The sequence below is a fragment of the Epithele typhae genome (genome assembly GCF_022376455.1).
Source record: "Epithele typhae strain CBS 203.58 chromosome Unknown BXZ73scaffold_18, whole genome shotgun sequence".
NCBI classification, from domain to species: domain Eukaryota; kingdom Fungi; phylum Basidiomycota; class Agaricomycetes; order Polyporales; family Epitheliaceae; genus Epithele; species Epithele typhae.
Genome location: NW_025954209.1, coordinates 174,490 through 193,813, shown reverse-complemented (window position 1 = coordinate 193,813; position 19,324 = coordinate 174,490). Strand labels below are relative to the sequence as shown.

At 60.2% G+C, this 19,324-nt stretch overlaps 5 protein-coding genes and 1 non-coding gene across 6 annotated transcripts; 4 read left to right on the top strand and 2 right to left on the bottom strand.

Moving 5' to 3' along the window:
- Positions 1-1,468: 1,468 nt before the first annotated feature.
- BXZ73DRAFT_100538 (uncharacterized protein) lies at positions 1,469-1,758 on the top strand (the record flags this gene model as incomplete). The annotated part of the gene is made up of 2 exons (XM_048014605.1): positions 1,469-1,480; positions 1,531-1,758. The coding sequence occupies 2 exons, from the start codon at positions 1,469-1,471 to the stop codon at positions 1,756-1,758; spliced, it is 240 nt and encodes a 79-aa protein (XP_047878768.1).
- Positions 1,759-2,393: 635 nt separating this feature from the next.
- On the top strand, positions 2,394-3,672 carry BXZ73DRAFT_45499 (putative isomerase YbhE; the record flags this gene model as incomplete). Its single annotated transcript, XM_048019522.1, has 3 exons — positions 2,394-2,705; positions 2,781-3,069; positions 3,197-3,672. The coding sequence occupies 3 exons, from the start codon at positions 2,394-2,396 to the stop codon at positions 3,670-3,672; spliced, it is 1,077 nt and encodes a 358-aa protein (XP_047878767.1).
- A 3,302-nt stretch (positions 3,673-6,974) lies between these two features.
- On the top strand, positions 6,975-7,048 carry BXZ73DRAFT_t89. Its single transcript has one exon. It is a non-coding gene; the product is annotated as a tRNA-Ile (tRNA).
- Positions 7,049-7,724: 676 nt separating this feature from the next.
- On the top strand, positions 7,725-10,248 carry BXZ73DRAFT_100536 (cytochrome P450; the record flags this gene model as incomplete). Its single annotated transcript, XM_048014604.1, has 11 exons — positions 7,725-7,848; positions 7,925-8,022; positions 8,148-8,283; positions 8,353-8,450; positions 8,517-8,622; positions 8,680-8,752; positions 8,807-9,036; positions 9,160-9,592; positions 9,679-9,783; positions 9,966-10,013; positions 10,074-10,248. The coding sequence occupies 11 exons, from the start codon at positions 7,725-7,727 to the stop codon at positions 10,246-10,248; spliced, it is 1,626 nt and encodes a 541-aa protein (XP_047878766.1).
- Positions 10,249-11,733: 1,485 nt separating this feature from the next.
- BXZ73DRAFT_100535 (uncharacterized protein) lies at positions 11,734-13,925 on the bottom strand (the record flags this gene model as incomplete). Its single annotated transcript, XM_048014603.1, has 12 exons — positions 11,734-12,121; positions 12,191-12,200; positions 12,261-12,279; positions 12,338-12,382; positions 12,432-12,592; positions 12,648-12,719; positions 12,769-12,848; positions 12,921-12,973; positions 13,038-13,058; positions 13,117-13,282; positions 13,350-13,401; positions 13,856-13,925. 12 exons carry the CDS (start codon positions 13,923-13,925, stop codon positions 11,734-11,736), a joined length of 1,137 nt encoding a protein of 378 aa, XP_047878765.1.
- Positions 13,926-15,979: 2,054 nt separating this feature from the next.
- Positions 15,980-17,538, bottom strand: BXZ73DRAFT_89516 (uncharacterized protein; the record flags this gene model as incomplete). The annotated part of the gene is made up of 3 exons (XM_048025310.1): positions 15,980-16,076; positions 16,149-16,608; positions 16,689-17,538. 3 exons carry the CDS (start codon positions 17,536-17,538, stop codon positions 15,980-15,982), a joined length of 1,407 nt encoding a protein of 468 aa, XP_047878764.1.
- Positions 17,539-19,324: the final 1,786 nt, after the last annotated feature.

Genomic DNA, 19,324 nt, shown 5'->3' with positions numbered 1-19,324 from the left:
GGCGTGTTAAGTACCAGCGGGTTCACTCAGGCTAGCCCGTGATGGTTGCATATGGATGTCTGAAACAGTGAAACCCGATGTAGTTCTGTTGATCGAGCACGGCGAGAGGCCAAGTAGACAAGAGTAGACACTGCTTGGCTCCAGAGAGCTGAGGAGAAGTTAGTCGTTCAAGTCCGACAATGTAGACCGGCCCTGCAGAAGACGTGGGCAGCAGGGCTGGCATTCGTTTTCACTGTCAGCCTCGGTAGTGTTGAAAGGTCCTGCCAGCGTCGGGAATGCCCACTATGAGCTTCCCAGGCGCACATGCCCCTGATGGAGCCCTGGTTGCGCAGTGTCAGCTACTGTCTCAGTCGCGTGCGACTCACTCAGCCTCTGAGACTCGGACTGGTCTCCAGGGATCCGGCTGATCGGTGTGAGACTTGAGTCTCAGCTCAGAGCCCGATCGGGTCAAGGGCACGTGCCCGCGCGGAGACACGACAGAGGAAAAGTTCCATGAGAGCCTAGAGGTGTTCAGCTCTTCGCGTATGAACCGACCGACAAACGCACATCTTTAGTGAGAAGGTGGTTGGAACGTTGATCAGTGTACAGGGTGTCTGTTATGTTGCGACCGCCTCGGGTATCATATAGGCACGTGCAAGCTGTGCTGGCATAGCCGGCCGCGCGGGCCTCGTCAGCCAAGGAATCCAACACCGACCTTTGAACCTCCTCCTGACTCACCCTCACAAGGCCCCCGACAAGAAATCTTCGCGCTTCAACTTGGCGTGCACTCGGGTTCAGGGCGGCTTCTACCAAGTTGGAGCCAAGCAGCTGGGGCCAGGTTTCTACACCTCCGACTCATTCCCGTTGAAGTAGGCAAACTTAGACAAGAACGTTACATAGTACGATGAATTGGAGCACCCAGAAACGAGCATCGGTTCCACCCAAACGCGGCGTACGAACAAGCTCTTGGATTCGATGCTGGCATAAGTATGCTGCCCCTCGGACCTGGACATTTGTATCGGCGACTTCGTCATTGTGGCTGGCCCGTGGGATGAGATGAGATGAGATGGATCATAGACGTGGACTCCAAGATGGGTGACACCTGAGCAAGGCTTGCGTTCATTTCCGATGTCCTTCTCTTCCTGACCAAAGCGACACTCGGTGTCCATCCTCCTCCTCCGGTCGAACTCTGACCGTTTCAAGTGCCGACTGTGTACCCGATCCATGCCTGTACATGTGCAAGTACCACCGGGAAGCTGGAGATCACCTGACGACTCTTACTACCACAGCCAGCCTCAAGTTGAAACCTCGAGTGAGTAACGAGAGACGTTGGGAACCTCAGGCGGGCAGAGATTGACGAGCCTATCCCCTTGCGATATGGATAGGTTTTGGCCCCGTTGGCCCGAAACGAGGAATTTGGCCTGTGCCTCATATAATCCTCACCCACGGACCGTGGAAGGGCGCATGCAGCCGGAAGAGCCTTGCGTCGATGGGTCGAGATGTGAGTCGTCTTCTCCGTCCCACCGCCTAGGCTCATACGAATGCATCCAGGAGCTTCTCGTGTGGATTTTTGAGGCCCGCGTATGGCAACCCAATTCACCTGGGGAGAAGTTCGTGACGGAGACGCACTACGACGCCGATTTTGCGCGCAAGCACAAGCTGATGGCGACGTTTCACGACATCTACGGTGCCGCGGACCAAGACCCGCTCGACCTCACGCCGATGGGGTGGAAGGAGATGATCGAGAACGTGATCCAGATCGAGCTGGTTACGAAGTGAGCGGAATGTGCGAATAGCAGTGTTGAGTGCATCTTCGATTGCATGGTCTATTCTGCCGGCCGAAGGTGTGCACCATGGCCGGCAAGAGTCCGACGGTAGCATGTTCACCCACACCTCAACGCTCTCGCTCTCCACCACCGGCGAAAAGTCGGTCTGCTTCGTCGCACAGAGTCGACATCCAGACGTGGAGGGGGAAGGGGCCTCCCTGCACCGTCGGGCTCGGTGAAATCGTGGCCGTCGGGTAACCTTGAGCGTGCACCCATATGTGGGCATAGAGGGGCGGGCGCTCGATAGATGCTTGAGGAGGAGCAGCCGCAGAAATGTCGGAGCGCGGTCGCGCGCGAGCGTGCTTCGCGGCTCAAGTGCGTTCGCGAGTGCGCACCGCGTCCTGCGCACCGCCGTTCACCCCCTCTCCTCGCCCGCGCACCCCGACGGCGACTCAACGCGGCCTGCTCTCGCGCGCCTCCCTCGCGCCGTGGTCGAGACATCGATATCGGCGCGGACATTCCTCGGACGCCGCCGGGAGATGGAGGAGGCGGCGACGCGCGATGGCGGGCCCGAGTTTAGGCCATATAAGCCTCGCGCGTGCAGCAGCGATAAGCCCCCTAACCCGCCGTCGCTCACACCGGGACGAGATGGTCTACCACATCCTCGTCGCGTCGTACGCAAACGAGGTCTCGACGCTCGCGTTCGACCCCGACGCGCCCACGCCCTCTCTTTCCCTTACCTCCACCATCTCGGTCGGCCATCACCCGTCCTGGATCACCCCACACCCGACCGACAAGAGCATCGTCTTCACCGCGCTCGAGCAAGACGATGGGAGGCTCATAGTGTTCAAGGTGGGCGATGAGGGGCGGCTTACCCATGTATGCGAGAGATCCACCGGCGGGAAGGATCCGTGCTCTCTGGTTACACTCAGCGAGCCTGATGAGATACTCGTTGCCAATGTGCGTACCCTTCTTCCTCATTGCTTCCTCCCGGTCCACACCCGCATACAAGGAGCTGATGCTTGCCAGCGATAGTATTCTTCTGGTGCCTTCACTGCAGTCCCCATCACATCCTCTCCGTCCTACATCTCCACAACTTCCCCGGCACCTACGATCACCTTCTCTGGCACTGGTCCCAACACCGACCGCCAGGAAGCGTCGCACCTTCACCAAGTCGCACCCCACCCTAGCTACCCGGAGCTCCTCGTCCCCGACCTCGGCGCGGACAAGGTGCGCCGACTGGTGCGCAAGGACGGGCAGTGGGAGGAGAAGGGCACCGTCGACTTCAAGCCTGGCTCGGGCCCTAGACACGTCGCATTCCACGGTACGTCCCACCTCCTTCCTCCTCTGCGCGCCGTCGACCGATGCGTCTTTCCCCCCCTCCCATCCACCGCGATCACCTGACCGCGTCCCTCCCTTCTTCTCTCCTCCTCCCACGCCCCCGCACGCAGGCGACGTGATGTACACCGTCCTCGAGCTCTCCTCCGAGCTCGCTGCGCACCGCCTGCCGCCGCTCCCCGCGCCCGCGACGCTCCTCGACACCGTGCCGACGATGGCCGCGCCCCCGCCGCCGGAGCACGCCGCGGCGATGCTCGCCGCCGAGGTCCTCGCCCCGCCGCCGTCCGCCGCGTTCCCGCGCGCGCTCGTGTACGTCTCGAACCGGAACGACCCGTCGCCGCTCGGGGACACGATCGCGGTCTTCGGCGCGGTTGACGCGGGGGGCAAGATCGCGCTCGTGCGCGAGGTGCGCTCGGGGCTCAAGCACCTGCGCGGGATGGTCTTCGGGGGCGCGGACGACCGCTGGCTCGTCGCGGGCGGGGCGCAGGGCGGGGGCGTGAAGGTGTTCGAGCGCGTCGAGGGCGGGGCGGGGTTGAAGGAGGTTGCGAGCGTCGAGCTCGAGGCACCGACTGGGTTCCTGTGGCTGTAGGGCTGTCGCACCACCTCGGAGGATGGAAGAGCGAGGGTGTGGACTAGATGGAGAAGAATGTAAGTTTGACGTAGTGCTATTCAAGATTATGCAAAACTCTTCGTCACCGCGAACGTGAACAATCTACGGCCATGCGCCCTTGAAGTCTCTGCGGCCGACTACGCATTTCTCAGCGCTCAGCAACGAAGGAACTGTACTGTCTTTCCTGTGAACCGACTGTACGTTTCGCACAGTGCTCGTTTGTCGTCATCTGACGGTCCCCTTACATACAGCCGCTGAACGCCCAAAGCATTGATTTCGTTTTTTTCTCGGAGCTGATCTTCCATTCCTCACAGTGCCGGCGGTACGATAAGTCATGGCTTTCGATGCCGAGAATGTCGGTGTCCAGATTAGTGGCGTACCGTGTGGGAGACTTTCTCTCAGGTTCCGAAACATGACGTGAGTATGATGGCCTGGAATATTGGAATATGAATTCTGTCCGAGGACGCGCTCATTCTGCGACAGGGCCCGGCCTGAAATCGACTTGCGTCGTGTTGAACAGCAGGTTGAAGTGAAATCGCGTCAGGTGAGCCGCTCAAGGCATGCGAATATCCCAGGACGCCCGGCTAGAAGCTCGCCCGCCGTCCCCGCCTCAACCATCCAGGGCTGCTTACAGGGCGCCGTCCCGAGCGCAGGTATATATGTCATCCACTAAACGTCCGCTTCTCGCACTGTTCGCCCCTCCAAGCTCGCCAAGTCCACGCTGCGTTCCCGCCACACAATCGCTGGCAACGGTGACAGCTGTCCGGAGTCAAAGCCCCTGCGCAGCTAGATAAGTATAGCAGACCCCGCGACCTTGCGCCGATCCTGCCAGTTTCCGCGAGCCTCCCGCTGCCGCCGCCGATCGCCGACTGGTTCTCCCCCACGCCGGTCCCTGCCGCTCGACGTCGCCACGCGCCCTTCGACCCTTCGACCCCGCCCGTTCGCGCGACGAGCTCGCAGTCGCCTGCCTGCAAAGCCGCTGGAGTCGGCGTCAGAAACTCGGCAATCGCGCCATGCGCGAGGCGTCGGTCGTACATAATATCCCTTCCCACTGATTTTTTCGCAACCAACCCCGCTCCCTACACTGTCGTCTGTCCCTGCGTGCTACGACCCCACAGGCATTCATATTTCCGCCACCTGGGCAGCGTCATTTCCTCCGTCTCACAGTGTAGATACGGCCCTCGGAATACCTCCTACCGCACAATGGATGTGGACCGCTATTCATTCGCGTACGTGATATCAGTGCATTTTGTCGCTCAAGCTCACGTTTTGCTCCCTTAGTATCACAATACACACGTGCCTCGTAGCCTCCGCATGTGTGTACTCTCAAGAGTCTCTTTGGGCTGGCATAGCCTCTTATACTCCTCCGCATTTTGAATCCAGCGTTGCTCGTCTTCGACTGGACGGTGCTCCTCCCGGTGGAAATCTCTCGTATATGGCGACGGCGTTTCTCGCCGGTTACCTGGATATATCTGGTCAACCGGTACACATCCTTGGTCGTCAAGTGGACGTTGATAACGTCGTTTTTCTGGAGTTCCAGCCCTCAGGTATGTCAGTGCTGCAGGATTCACATCGCGTGGCTCGTCTCTGACGATGACTTACAGAGGTGAGTCAAGTGCGGACGCATCGCGGCGCCGTTTCCAGGGTTAAATCTACGAACAGCTGTGAGGTTGTCAACCGTTTGCAAGACGTTGTGGCAATCATAAAGTATTTTGGGTTGGCGTGTGAGTAGAGTCAGCTGGTGCCCTTTCGTTTGAACTCACCAGCTGCGGTAGTCTTCACGTGTGTACGCACCACCGCGATCTGGGGGTGTCACTGGAAATCGCTTCTTGCGATTGTGCCTCTCAGTCTAGTGCGGCCGGTGCTTTACGCGGTACGTACGTAACCAGGTCGCGTGAGCGCTAAGCTCATCCATCCCGGAATCTTGCAGGTTTCGAGCACCTCATACCATGTGTTGTACGTCGGTCCACCTCGGGGCTGTATACGAAACTACGACGGATTGGTCTGGCCTCCGGAGAACCTGGCACACGTGTGAGTTCTGCCCGAGCGTGACGGTGCCGTAGATGGGGAGCGCAGACAAATGTGAAGTTAACCCAGATCTTTCTAGAGGTGCGGTAGTTCACTACTGATGTTGAGTGGAGTGCTTGATGATTAACCGACTCCAGCTTCGGAGTGGTCGATCCTGGGAACAATAGTCTCGGAGGCGATATTGCTGATTGTTACGTGGTTGCGAACCGCCGAGATCTATAAGACGTTCAGGTCACTAGGGAAACCTACTCCTCTGACGTCTCTCTTACTTCGAGACGGTAAGTCATTCCTTATCTCGACGAAAACTCTCACCTTACCACAACATGCCGATAGGGACGATCTACTTTGTGTACGTCGCTTCGACTTATGGGTTGTTCGTTCAACATGCTTCGCGATCAATAACCGTGACTCGGCGTTTCCCAGAGGCTTGGTCGCAGTTAAAGCATTCAACGTGTACGCTCGAACAGTAGGTTCCAAATTGTTGCGCATCGATGAGCCGCATAGACTCACGGTCACGCTGCAGCATCGACCCGTATGTCCCTTCGGGCCTTAATTTTTTGAACGTCTCGCTTGACATACCGCTGATCGCCCCAAACTCTTAGACAACCGCGTTTCTTTTCTCTTGGACATTTTTCGATGAAACGTCGGTTCTGTTGTCCATGGCCTCACTCTGTGAACTAATGTCGTCCGCAGCTTGACGGACATTCTCCTGTGCCGCTTTATGCTCGACCTTCGGGGCATCCGTCCGGGTGCCGACGATCATCAGCTCTGTGCGCCGTTCTTCTCCAGCTGGGACTTCGACGAAGTGCGCGAGACGCTCCAGCGCAAGAGCACATCATTGCACATGGCGACCTGCCCAAGGCGCGTGGCCAGTAGATCCGTCGATCTCGGAACTCGGGATAGATGTGATTGTATTAACCCGCTGTCGACGAGGCCGAGAGAGTCTCGACGGCGCCGGTGAGCCTCTTCCGTTCCGTACACGCTATCTTCAACATCTGACGGCGCACATTCCAGTACAACAGTATGACCTATGTATGTTGTCCATGTGCTCTCCTGGTCTCTGATGGTGCCAATGTTTCTCACTCCACCTTCATCCTCCGTGGCATTACCGACGTTGCCGAACCTTCTCAGGGACGGTCAGCCACTAAAATGTTGAGTTGTTGCATTCTGTAGTGATCGTTGTGGTAGATATCGGGCGCAGCTTCCGGGGAAAATGTCTAAACATTACTACTGTTGCGGAATGCACTTCTAATGGCCGACTAGCTCAGTTGGTTAGAGCGTGGTGCTAATAACGCCAAGGTCGTCGGTTCGACCCCGGCGTTGGCCATTCCTTTTCTCCTAGTGTTTATGGCTCCGACAACCACTGATGACGACTCTCCTGTCGCTGTTTTACATGAGTTAGGTCGTGCTGTCAGGCCTCATTACTGTTTTCCAGGGACGCGACATGTCAGGGACGCGCCACGCTGTCTGTCAATGCCGTAAGTGGATGCAGCCCTCAAGCGCTCATCGCCGACCTGATCAATGTCGTCCTGTTTCCAGACAAGTCCGTTCATGCACACGACGACAGCTCTCCGACTGAAACTATGAGTTTGTTCCTCAGTCTACATACCGCATTCGTATGGTGACTCCCAGTCCTTACGAGTCCCGCTGTTGCGCTGAAACCATCCGACAGTGCTCTCGGTCGCCCTGCCGCACGTTGCCGTTCGACATTGCGTTGCGGTTGCAATCCCGCACGGACATCACACTAGTACTTGTCTTGGAAGGCCGTCTCATCGGACTCGCCCCAGGCCTCGTGCGTCGAAGGAATCTCGTAAGACTCTTCGACGGTCTCGTCCGTCAACGCTCCCACACGCCACGCGTCAGGGCCTCGCAAATCCCAGCAAAACGGCCGCAGACCTCCCACGTCCATATAAAAGCCGCGGCCAGCGGGTAATCTGCCGCGCTCTCGTCATATCCACCCCCAGCTCCCTCGAGTCTCGGATCGCGCCCTCCCCGCGACCGTCATGGACAACCGTTCACCCGTGGTCGTCCTCGGAGTCGGGGCGCTGGTCTTCGGTCTCTACAGGCTGTGGACGCGACCCTCCCTGTCCGACGTCCAGGGCCCCCAGCCGAAGTCTTTCTGGCTCGGTGAGCACTGGCGCGTTCTGATGTGCCGCGTCCTCGTCGCGTCCTGACACGGCGTTCTTCACTTCCCCGTCCCCAGGTAACTTGCCGGAGCTCTTCCAGGAGGAGTCGGGCGAGACGGAGTATGAATGGCTGAGAGAGTACGGCGGGGTCGCGCGCGTGAAGGCGCCGTTCGGAGTGAGTGCCCGGGCCCCATTCCATCACTCCGCGCCCACACTTCCCCTCCCCGGCACACGTCCACCCCTCGCCGGCGTCTTGATTTGTCGCGCGCGCGAAGTTCTGATGACCGGGTCTGTCCGCAGGAAGACATGCTCTGGATATCAGATCCGAAGGCGCTCCAGTACATCTTCCACACCTCCGGCTACAACTTCCCCAAGCAGCCCGAGCGCCGCGTCATCTCGCGCCTCATCGGCGACACCGGGCTCACGTGGGCCGAAGGTACGTAGTACGTCGCTCGTGTGGGTGCGCACCGCGCGTTCGCAGCGCGACGCTCACGCAGCCGCGCAGGACACGACCACCAGCGGCAGCGGAAGGTGATGCTCCCCGCGTTCGGCTCGCCCGAGTCCAAGGCGCTGCTGCCCGTGTTCAGGCATTATGCGGAGCAGGTACGCGGCCTGCCACGCCCTTGGACGGCACGGTGGCGGCACCGAATGCTCACAGGACTGGTGCAGGTCACCTCCAAATGGAAGGACACGCTTGCGGGCACTGAACACGGCGCGGCAGAAATCAATGTGCACGAGTCGATAGCCCCTGCGACCCTGGAAGCCATAGGGGAAGGTATGTGGCCGAATGATGGTTGCGCGCAGAGCTTTACGTACCTCCCGAACCCTGCAGCGGCTTTCGATTACAAACTGGGTGTCCTGGGCAACGAAGCGAGCGAGTTGGGGGGAGCATACCGGAACCTGGTGTGAGCGTTTTCCTGCTTAGCGTGCCTGCATGCGACTGCTGAATGTCGGCTTAGTGCTAGCATCTTCTCATCGCCATCCAATGCGCGAATATTCTCCCAGGCTGTCGCGCACTACATCCCGATGTGGATACAGGACTACATCTACGATAACATTCCCAGCAAAGGGCTCGAGAAGGCACGCATCAACCGTCAGGCGGCGCACAAGGTCGCCAACGAACTTCTCGAAATGAAGACCGAGGCTCTGCTCTCAGGAAAGGAGCACCGCGACGTCATGAGCATCCTCGGTGCGTGCCGCTCCCCCCACCCGTTGCCTTCGCGAGCGCAACGCTGACTGAGCCGCGTCCCACCCCGGCAACCTGGACATCCGTGCACCCTTGGCACCTGCCCCCTGCCTCGCACTCGCGCAGTCCGGGAGAACGCCAAGGAGCCGAGCGAGTCGCGCCTGTCCCACGCCGAGATCGTCGCGCAGATGCGCACGCTCATGCTCGCCGGCCAGGAGACGACCTCGAACACGCTCTCCTGGCTCCTCCGCGAGCTCGCGCACCAGCCCGCGGTGCAGGCGCGCCTCCGCGCGGAGATCCACGCCGCCGAGCGCGCGCTCGTCGCGCGCGGCGCGGCCGAGTTCACCGTCGCGGACTTCGAGGCGATGCCGTACCTGCAGGCGGTCCTCAAGGAGCACCTCCGCTTCAACCCGCCCCTGCCGCACCTCTTCCGGCAGAGCGCGCGCCAGGACGTGCTCCCGCTCGCGGTCCCGCTGCGGACGCGCTCCGGCAGGGTCGTCACGGAGCTGCCCATCCGCGCCGGCCTGCGCGTCGTCCTCTCCATCTGCGCGTACCACCGGTGCGTTCCCGAAATGCGCCCGCCCGCCCGTCCCCCTTGGGCACCCGCTGACCCGTCTGGCATCTCTCGCCTCCGCGCGGACGCAGGAACCCAGACGTGTGGGGCGCGGACGCGGACGTCTTCAACCCGGACCGCTGGCTGGACGCGTCCAAGGCGCGGCCGGCAGTGAACGTGGGCGTGTACTCGAACCTGTACGTCACCCCCACGGCTTCCCGCTCTCATGGCCCCCCTTTTCCATCCTTTCCCTCCCTCTCGTGCGGCCGCTGATACAACGTTTTGCCTTCTGCGCTCGCACGCACGCTTCGCGGGTTCGCGCCCCGCGGCCTCTCCCCCGTCCAACGCCGTGCCCCCACACGCTTATCCGCGCTCCCAGGCTCACCTTCGCGGGCGGCGTTCGAGGCTGCATCGGCTGGCGGTTCGCGTGAGTCCGTCCCTCGGGCCTCAGGGCGGGGTGCGAACGCCGCTGACCTCGACCCCGCAGGATCTACGAGCTCCAGGCGTTCCTCGTCGAGCTCGTCTCGCAGTTCCGCTTCGCGCCCACCGACGCCGCCGCGCGCGTGCGGAGGACGACGGCGATCGTGACGGTGCCCACGATCGGGGACGCGGTCGCGATGCCGCTCTCCGTCTCGCTCGCGCCGCGCGACGAGGACGCGTGAGGTGCGCGTTCGAGTGGGGACGGAGGCGGGGAGGTAGGCGCACGAGACGAGGGCGCGACGAGACGAGGGTACGAAGGGGTGGAGGTAGAGGACGCGGCGAGGGCCGGGGGACATACCCAGTTTACGAATCAGGCGGCGCGCGCGTCGCCACGAACTTTATGCATGCTTTGCACCTGCGCTGGTTATATTGCTTATTGGTAGATCCACGTATTCTCGCGCTTTATACCTAGCTTTCATGCTTTTCTACCCCACCCACACTCTACAGCGGATTCAAGCACGAGGAAGCCCGCACACGCGAGGCGGCTCGTATTACGAGATCTACTGAGGGCTACAGAAGTATACGAGGCTGGGGGTAAGGGTGTATGAGTGATCCGAATCCAGGTCAGAGGGGCACGACAAGGGGGCAAGGATGCTGGAGGCGCGAAACCAAGCGATACGGAACCTGGGGGAGGGGAGCAGTAGGGATGAGAGGGGCGAGATGTAAGTACATGCCACACGTCATATCGAGTGATCGTAAGTCGGGTGGTGCATGTGCAGGAAGGGGAGACTATATATACAGCAGGGGACGGCGCGGCGCGTCAGGGGGCGTAGACCTCGAGATAGGACATACAATAAGCAAGCCCAAGGGAAGATACATATGCTTGGTTGGGTTTATTGGAGCTTTATGAGAGCATGCGCGAGCAGAGGGAGAGGGGGAGGGACAAAGGAAGGAAGAGGTTGAGAAACAGAAACCAGCTGCGCCCGACGAGGCAAGGAGCCGGGGAAAAGTCTCGACCGTGCGCAAGTGACCGTATGTAGAAAAACCAATGTACAGCCCGTACCCGTACCCGACGTAACGTTCGTGTGTGCACGTAGACGTCGGGTGGGTAAGCGGCCGCCCCACGCCCTCCCATCCCATTCGCGGTAGAAGCGCGGGAGAGGCGGGGATGAGATACACGTGCGGCGCCGTTTCACCGGCATAGGGACAGATGGAGCGAGCGGGACAGCTCGCGGGAGGAGGCGCCGGCGTCTCCGGAGCACTCGAGGGCGCACTCGGGGCTGCCCTCTGGAACTTTGAGGGGGGTTGCTCGTGAGAGCTTGCGATGGATGATAGCGACGGGACAGACTGCTTGAGCGAGTTGAGCGAGCGGTGTTGGTAGTGGTGCGGGAGTTGATAGTGTGGGGGAGCCGGTTGAGAGGGCAAAGGCGAGGGACGAGGAGAGTGATCGAGAGCCTGGGCATTCGAGTCATCCACCCGAGCCGCAGGAGGGGCGCATCAACGTACCAAGCACCCTGCTCTGCAGGCCCTCGTCAGTCCTCTCTTCCAGCTCACAAACCCCCATCACAGCGCACCACATCCAGCCCGCCTACGCTCATTCAGCCGTCCTCAGAGTCCTGACCGGTTCAGGGTTGGTCAAGACGAGGTGGGGGAACGGGTGCCGAGTGCCGGGGCGATTCTTTGTTGAACCTGTGTCGGGAGACGTGGGTGGACGGATGGCAGGCCGGCTACCCCGCGCGCGAGTCGAACAGGCTCGTCTGCGCGTAGGTCGAGTGCGACTTGTCCTCGGGCCGGCACGCACGCTGGTGCGTTCGCGCGCCGCGACTGGTGCCTGGCCGGCGCGAGGTCGTGACGATCGACACCCGACCCTCTTCGACCGACCTGATCCTGGGACCGCGGCAGCAACCCAGGGTCATCTTCGGGAAAACGGCGCGTAGGGCACCCGAAGCGGCGGCGGAGCGCGCTGGCAAGTTGAGCTTGGCGGAGACGAAGGCGAACGAGGCGCGGACGACGGGCAGCAGCACGGAGTTGTCGGCGAAAGGACATTGAGTGTCGGAGGCGGAGTGTCGGGTGTGCATCATGAACTTGTGGTAGATCCGCCACGAGATGACCAAGCTACAGTCGAAACGGGGTGTAAGCACCCGAGGCAGATAGGACAGGTTGGGGGCAGAAGACGCAATGTACCTTACTATATCTGCAATCGACAATAGCGCGTCAGTACGCGAAGAGCAGTAGCCTCAAATGAGTCACGTACAGCTAACGGATGAGGTGGTCTGAGGAGATAGGTCGACGCGTCAGAAATGATTTCGGCAAGATCTGCAAACGACTCACGAAGCTCCGCCAGGCATTCTTATTTTGGTCAAAAAAGAATAGGATCTGGCAGACTCTTCAACCACGATCCCGGTGCAACCAAATGTACACTTACGCATGTGAGCGTCGTCAACACCCATACGGTTCCGAACTCCAGTATGCATGCGTCCGTGGCCATCTTCCAGCAGTCATTCCTATTGAAATGATGCTCGTCCCTTGTCTTCCAAAAGACCGAGTAGAGAGGGGCGGCGAAATTACACGTGGAGAGAACCACGGCTGTGTGACCCGGCATTTGAGCCCACGGTAGATACACACACGGGATTGAACTCACCTATTGCACCGTCTGCGAACTGCCAACCTAGCTGATGGGGCGTCATCGAAGGATTGCGGGTATATCCCAAAACTGTGCCGTTGGTTAGCTAGAGATCGCTGAGAATACTATGCGTGCATACGTCTCATCTGGATAATGGCGAAGCCAAGCCAGAGTAACTCTTGCGCCAGCATGAAGTAGGAATGTCGTGCAAGAGAGGAGCTTGACGCCAAAAGGCATCAGCCGCAATACGATGAAAGGCCGCATGCATGCAAGCAAGGTACAAGGACTCACGACTTGACGACCATGATAGCGGAGGAGAATATCGCAGACAGCATAGAGAGGGCCTAAGGGGTAGCGTCACCATGTTCAATACGACCTCGCCAACGGAATCCACCGTTGAGCACGCACCCAACAAACCCGTCTAACGGACTGCAGATCATGCGTGAATAACCGCGCGCATACGACCGCGTGTCAAAGAAGTACTCACCGTGAGTTCCATGGCCAGAAGTGTATCGTTGTACACCATGAGGAGCACGATGGAGAGGATACCCAGGTACCTCGCCGGAAGGTAAAACAGAAACGCGCTCGTTCGGCACCCGACCTTGCCGCGCAGGAGTCGGAGGTCAAACCACAAGGTTGAGCCGAAAGCCACGCTGCCACCACGACGCGACCATGTCAATGTCAATGCAGGAAGCTAGCGCGTTCGCGACTTGAACGCACCAGGCTGCGCCACTGAGGAGCGTTGGCGCGATTAGCGCGGTCGGCCCGGCTTCTAGAACCATATCGCGTACTATGAGCAATGAACCGCGAGGTGCGCGGTGACACGAGAGGAGGCGGAGAACAAGGAGCAGAGGACGGACGGAACGCGGAAACGAGGACGAGCAGCACTGCAGCTCACCCGCCGCGGGCTCTGGCAGAACCGATGACGGAGGAGAGGTCGCGGTCGCGAACGCAGGATAACGCAGGGGGAGCGGGGAAGGAAAGAGAGGAAGGAGGCGACCGCGGACGCGACATGTTAAGGCTGGGGCGCCCGTCATGACGCGCGAAGCTTGCCGCCGGGCGGTCCCAGCCCAGCGGAAGCAACTGAAGCGTAGCGAGCAAGCGGTGGCTGACGGCGTCTGAGAGATGCGCGGCGGCAACTGCGGACGGAGGCCTCCTGATGGGGGGACCGTGGGCGCGAGCGGGGGAAGGGGGGCCGATGAACTCATGAAGAAATGTAAACGCACCAAAGCCTGCGGCACCCTCGAATCCGTCGACGCGCGCGACGAGCGCCGCGCCGGTGAACCCTCCCGACATGCGTATGAGAACGCTTCGGCGCGACCTGGAAGGGCGATATTTTCTGTTCGTCGCGGGCGAGGCCGAAGCTGGAGGCTATCAGCCGGGGAGCGGAAGAGATGCGGCCGTAGATGGTAGCGAAGTGGGCGAGGGTGGGAGCGCTGGTCGACGTCGGTTGCCTTCGGCGGACTAAAACGACGGGTCACCAAGGCTGGTCCGCGTCCGAGGCCGGTGTGCTCGCTTAATCCTGACAAAACGGAGGGAGATGGGTCGCAGTCGCCACGGAAAGCACAGGGAACGGGCGCGGTGCTGGAAGACGCGTAGACGACGTCAGTGGGCGAGGGCTCAGCAAAGCAAGGGTAGTGTGCTCACCCGGTGGAATTGCAAGCCAGTCGAGAGGAAGGTGGGCCTGCTGGGGGTGCGTCTCAATACCGACCTGAGGTGCCGGTGGAAGGAGAGGTGGTCAGAGAATCCAAGGCATGGCTGGAGAGAGGTATAGGAGGCCAAGAAAGGCAGAAAGAGGGGACCGCCAGGTTCGAGACAAGACGCACTGGTCAGGGGTCTGACCGCGCAGGTTACGTACGTGATCAAAGGTTAACTTGGACTCACCTTCGCCCTCTACCATCAGGAACCGGCCACGCGAGCGAGTCCGCCGGAGAAGTCGCCCCAGAGCAACACGGTGAGCGGAGAGTTTGTGGGCACGATTGGCCGAGGAGTTCTGCGAGGCCAAGCAATGCGAAGGTTTCTCATGTCGCTGCGAACGCCGCTGGCCTGTCCCTGTCTCGAGCCATCAACGTTCCCCAGCACCGTTTTCACTGGCGCATGTCACGTCTTGTTCCGATCCGGCGGCCCCCATGTCAGCGGCACGAATGATCGAGCAATCGACACACGACCCGCCAGAATTGCCCAAGTGTCGGCCTTCGCCCAAAAGAACGAGCTTTGAGAGCGCGCAGTGAGTGACGGTGATCAGACGTTCTCACTGGTTTCGCACCTGGAAAAAGGTGCACACTGCGCGCATATACGCGGTCATGCCGACATCTCCACACAGTCGGAGCGAGAACAGCGATGAGCGGAGGCGGACTAGCGCCAAGAATCGGAGGTGCCGCGCTCGGCAAATCACTCGGCCCTGACCGGCGTCGCCGAGAGACTCTGGGCCAGCTCTCTCGCCTCCAGCTTCCTCCGCAACCAACTCATCCGGGACGCGGTCAATGCTATTAGTTTATACGCGGTAGTTGCGGGAGAACCAGCGCGACCGTGATGCATCCCAGCAAAATTAGCCCTTGAACGCTGCGCACCCTGCTCTCACTTCGCCGTGGCAGCGGCTGCCGACGGCTGCCGTCACCCGTGTTGCTCCACCAGGTGGTCTTGGGCTGTCTGACAAGTCGCGACCCTGGAAGGGAGGACGTTTGGGCCAATCTGGACCACTACGCGACCGTTTGCCGCACTACCTCCCGCTCTCCTAATCCCGATCGCTGGTATCCTCTCCCAGCAGTGGCTGATACGTGCGTATGAGAAAACACCGTGCTTTGCTTGCTCTGCGTTCGTTTGTGTAAGTGTAACATACACCTTCACAAACCTCTCTGCCTCTCGCCCTGTCCATACGTTCTCGCCGCCCTCCCAGTCCCACACGGCTTCTTCACCACTGTGCCTCGGTCGCGATCCGACGAGAACGCATTCAGCTGAGCAAGCTCTCGCGGCAGTCACACACGTGGATTAATAAGTATCACTTCAAGCGAGGATCGGTGACCAGTCTACGATGACGCCGCTCAGTCACCACAAACAAAGGTCATTGTGCTTAGCGTGACATTAGATCTCGGAATGACGCTTGTGTCGGAGTGAGCAGTACCTCATCACTTCCGACACCAGACGCAAGTCATATTGCTCGTTCTTAAGCACCGTGAGGCTTCAATCATACTAGCAGTACTGCCGAACAACATGATCAAGGTAGAATGATAGCTGTAGACCATACAAGTACAAAACATGTGAACACCGTCCAGTTCAAATAAGAACAGCAGAAGACCCACACAGCAAACAGCTGAGCACAAACCCACCTCTCCGAACCTAGCATACACAACCTAGCATATAACACACTCCGCATCCGAACCCGGCGCGGCGAGCCGCGCCTCCAGCCTCGCAACCAGCGCACCGTCTGGCTCCAAGTACGGGCAGCCCCTGTCGCAGAGGGAGAAATGTACATCAGCGGCCGCGCCCCCTTCTCGCGTAGCCCGGTAAAACGGGACTCACTGGTACTGCAGACTGTTCGCCAGCGCGTTCCCCTCGAGTGCGACGATGACCCCCCGGGCCCATGTGTCCCACCTGTCCCGCGGCGCGGTGAGCTGCTCCGCCGAGCGCAGCCGCACCTCCACCGGGGGCCGCACCTTCGCCCCCGCGGCGGACTCCCCGCGGGCCACCATGTCGCTCACCGCGCCGAACAGCGAGCGCGGCGCACCCGCGGCGGACGTCGACGCCGATGGGGAGGCGGGCGCGGACGGCGCGAAGGACGACGACGACGACGACAGGCGCGGCGCGGCGCGGGTGCGGGGGTCGTCGATGACGAACCGGGAGTCGATCACGGTGGGCGGGCTGCTGCTGAGCAGGGCGAGCTTGAGGACCCAGCTGCCGGTTTTGAAGGAGCGGTGGCCGAGCTTCCGCCGCGTCCGCTCGTTCTCCGCGGCGACGATGAGCGAGAGCTCCCACATGCGGCCTGTCGAGCGCCGGTCAGCGTCGGCATCCCGTCCGACCAGAGGGGTGCACGAGAGAGCCAAAGCGAGACCTCGGACGCACCTTTCGCGATGAACTCGAGCGCGATCGACTCGGACACGCGCATGCGCTTCTGGAAGAGCGGGATGCGGAAGCGCGCGACGAACGCGCCCTCGTCCTCGGGCACGTCCAGCACCTCGACGTCGTCCACCGGCACGCTCCCGCCCATGATGATCTCCTCCTTGCCCGACAGCGGCGCGAACGCGGGCGTGCGCCGCAGCCGCTGGAAGAGCCCGTTGTCCGTCGTGTGCAGGCACGCGAGCCGGAGCTCGTCCACCGTCGCGTCCGTGAGCGGCGCCGCGTGCGTCAGGAGCGCCGTCACCAGGTCCGGGCCGTCCGCGTCCGCGGGCGTTGGTGTTGGGGGGCTGGTCGACGTCGACGTGGAGGGTGAAGGGGGAGGGGGCGGGGCGGGGCGGTTGACGACCGCCCAGTAGAGGGCGGAGTGGCCCTCGAGCGAAGGCTCCTGGAGGATGGAGGGGAGGGAGAGGTCGTACGTCTGACACGCGTCCGCGCACGACTCGAGCACGCCGCGCGCGGCCGTCGGGTCGCCGTTCTTGACGAGGTCGCGGAGAAGGCCCGAGAGCGTCGCGCGCACGCCCTTGACTGCGCGGAAGGAAGGCCCGAATGTGAACCACGGGAGCTTGCCAGCGGCCTTGGGCGAGACGGACCCCGGCCCGTGGGCGGGCTTGTCGTGGGGATATAAAGAAGAGGAGGGCGGAGGAGGGGGTGCGGGTGCGGGTGTGGACGGTCCGGCCTTTTCGTTTGTGGGGAGGGGGCGAACGGGAAGGTCGTCGAGGGCATCATAGGAGGGGGGCGCGTCCTCGGTTGAGAGCTCGACCTCGTCGCCCAAGAGAGGTGGCTTGTCCACGATCATGCAATCTTTGTCGTAGGACATGTCGCTGTGAGTCGAGCGTACGAGAGCTACTGGTGTGGTCAGGGCACACACCTGGTGTACTAGGGTCTGCGGTATGAACCGATGTGGCTGCGCGGTAGTCGCGGGGTCGAGTCAAGCTTCGAGTGGCAGAGGGATGCACTTGTGGACGGCTGCGCGAGGCTGCGCAGGGACAGAGACAGAGACGACAAGCCTGACATCGCGCTGCGCCAAAGGGCCGATCGCTGCGGCCACGAGTAAGGCGATACGAGGTTCATGTAAAAGTGTAAACGTGGCCAAGCGCACAACACGGTAATGATAAGATTAGATAGTGCCACGCACATCTCAACGTCAACATCAAGCGCGTGCTGTTGAAATGGCTGGTCAAACCAACTATGTAATAGATTGAACACAACCCGGGCCAGTTTGTCACAACCACACCCGAGCTCTCCGGCGGGGTTGGACGGTCAAGATCTGGAACTCTTTTCTTTCCGAGTCCGCGAGGTCTGCCTTGTCCATGAAGCCATGCATGAAGCGGGGGGAAAATGCGTCAAAATCACAAGATGATTGAGAAGACAACCCATATGTATGGGTTGAAGCAGACTCGGGAATGTGCTGGGTGGGGAGGGCAGAGGCTGCCATGTGGGTTGCAAGCAGTTGACGAGATCCTCAGGGAGAATCTACCAGCGCCCCGACGCGGTTAGCCCGGACCGCCCCCAAGTTGCAGAACACATATGTACCGCTACATGGCTTCTTTCTCATGGGAAGGATCAATGGCAATGAGTAAGGAAATTGTATGGTCGGCGATTCGTAGAAGAGGTGTCCTACGTCTGCGCACGCTGTGTATTGAATGCTCAAGCGTCAGACGACGTTTGCCAAGACTCCGGCACATAACACGACTGCTCCGAAAATTTTGCCTTGTCATTCACGTTCCTTTCTCAAAAGCGTCTGGAGGCAGATCATCAAATACACAGACGAGTATGTCGGCGAGGTGATCTACTAATATCCTGTGTCTTGTTTTGGCAATGCAACCGCATCTAGATCATGGGTAAGATTTTGACCAACGTTGAGAGCCGACATGATATTCTGCCTTGCACAGCAATATTAGTAGGAGCAGCAGTAGCCATGAAGGATGCATTCCGGGATGTGATTGCGATCAGAAGAGTGGTAGCACATGGTACTAGCCGAACAGTGGCTGCCATACATGCCCCGTGTACTGACGCCGACCTGCCCTGAACGTAAGGTGATACGCGCAAGTATATGCCTCCAGACCGCCCTTCCTTCTCCTCCTCATCCTCCTTCCACCAGAGTTGCTGCAAATTCCAGCGAACTCTGTAGCACAAGCATCTATACATGGTAAACGCGTAACTGCTTGCGTCTGCCAGATAACACGGCGGCGGCGACCATGCGAATGCATGCGTCCACATGGGAAATCAGCAATCGCCGGAGCGACACATGCTCGAGGTACGTCCCGACCTCATGACAAGGTGACGTGCGTCCTTTGAAGGTTGCCGCCTGAGAAGCCAAAGAGGTCGATTGTGGACTGAACGCGAGCGGTCGCGATCAGGCGGAGGTAATATACATATGTCTTCTTTGTCCGGACAAACTATCGTGCCTGACCTTTCCGACTCGACGTTCGCTCGCCGACACTAGAACGAGCTCTTTCCGCAACCATCAACGGTATGTTATCCTCTTTTAGCACATTCTGTTACTGATCATAGTTGGCTGTGATTGGGTTAGATTCACTCTCAAGGTGAATACGCCATATTCGGCTTGCACGGGGCTACCA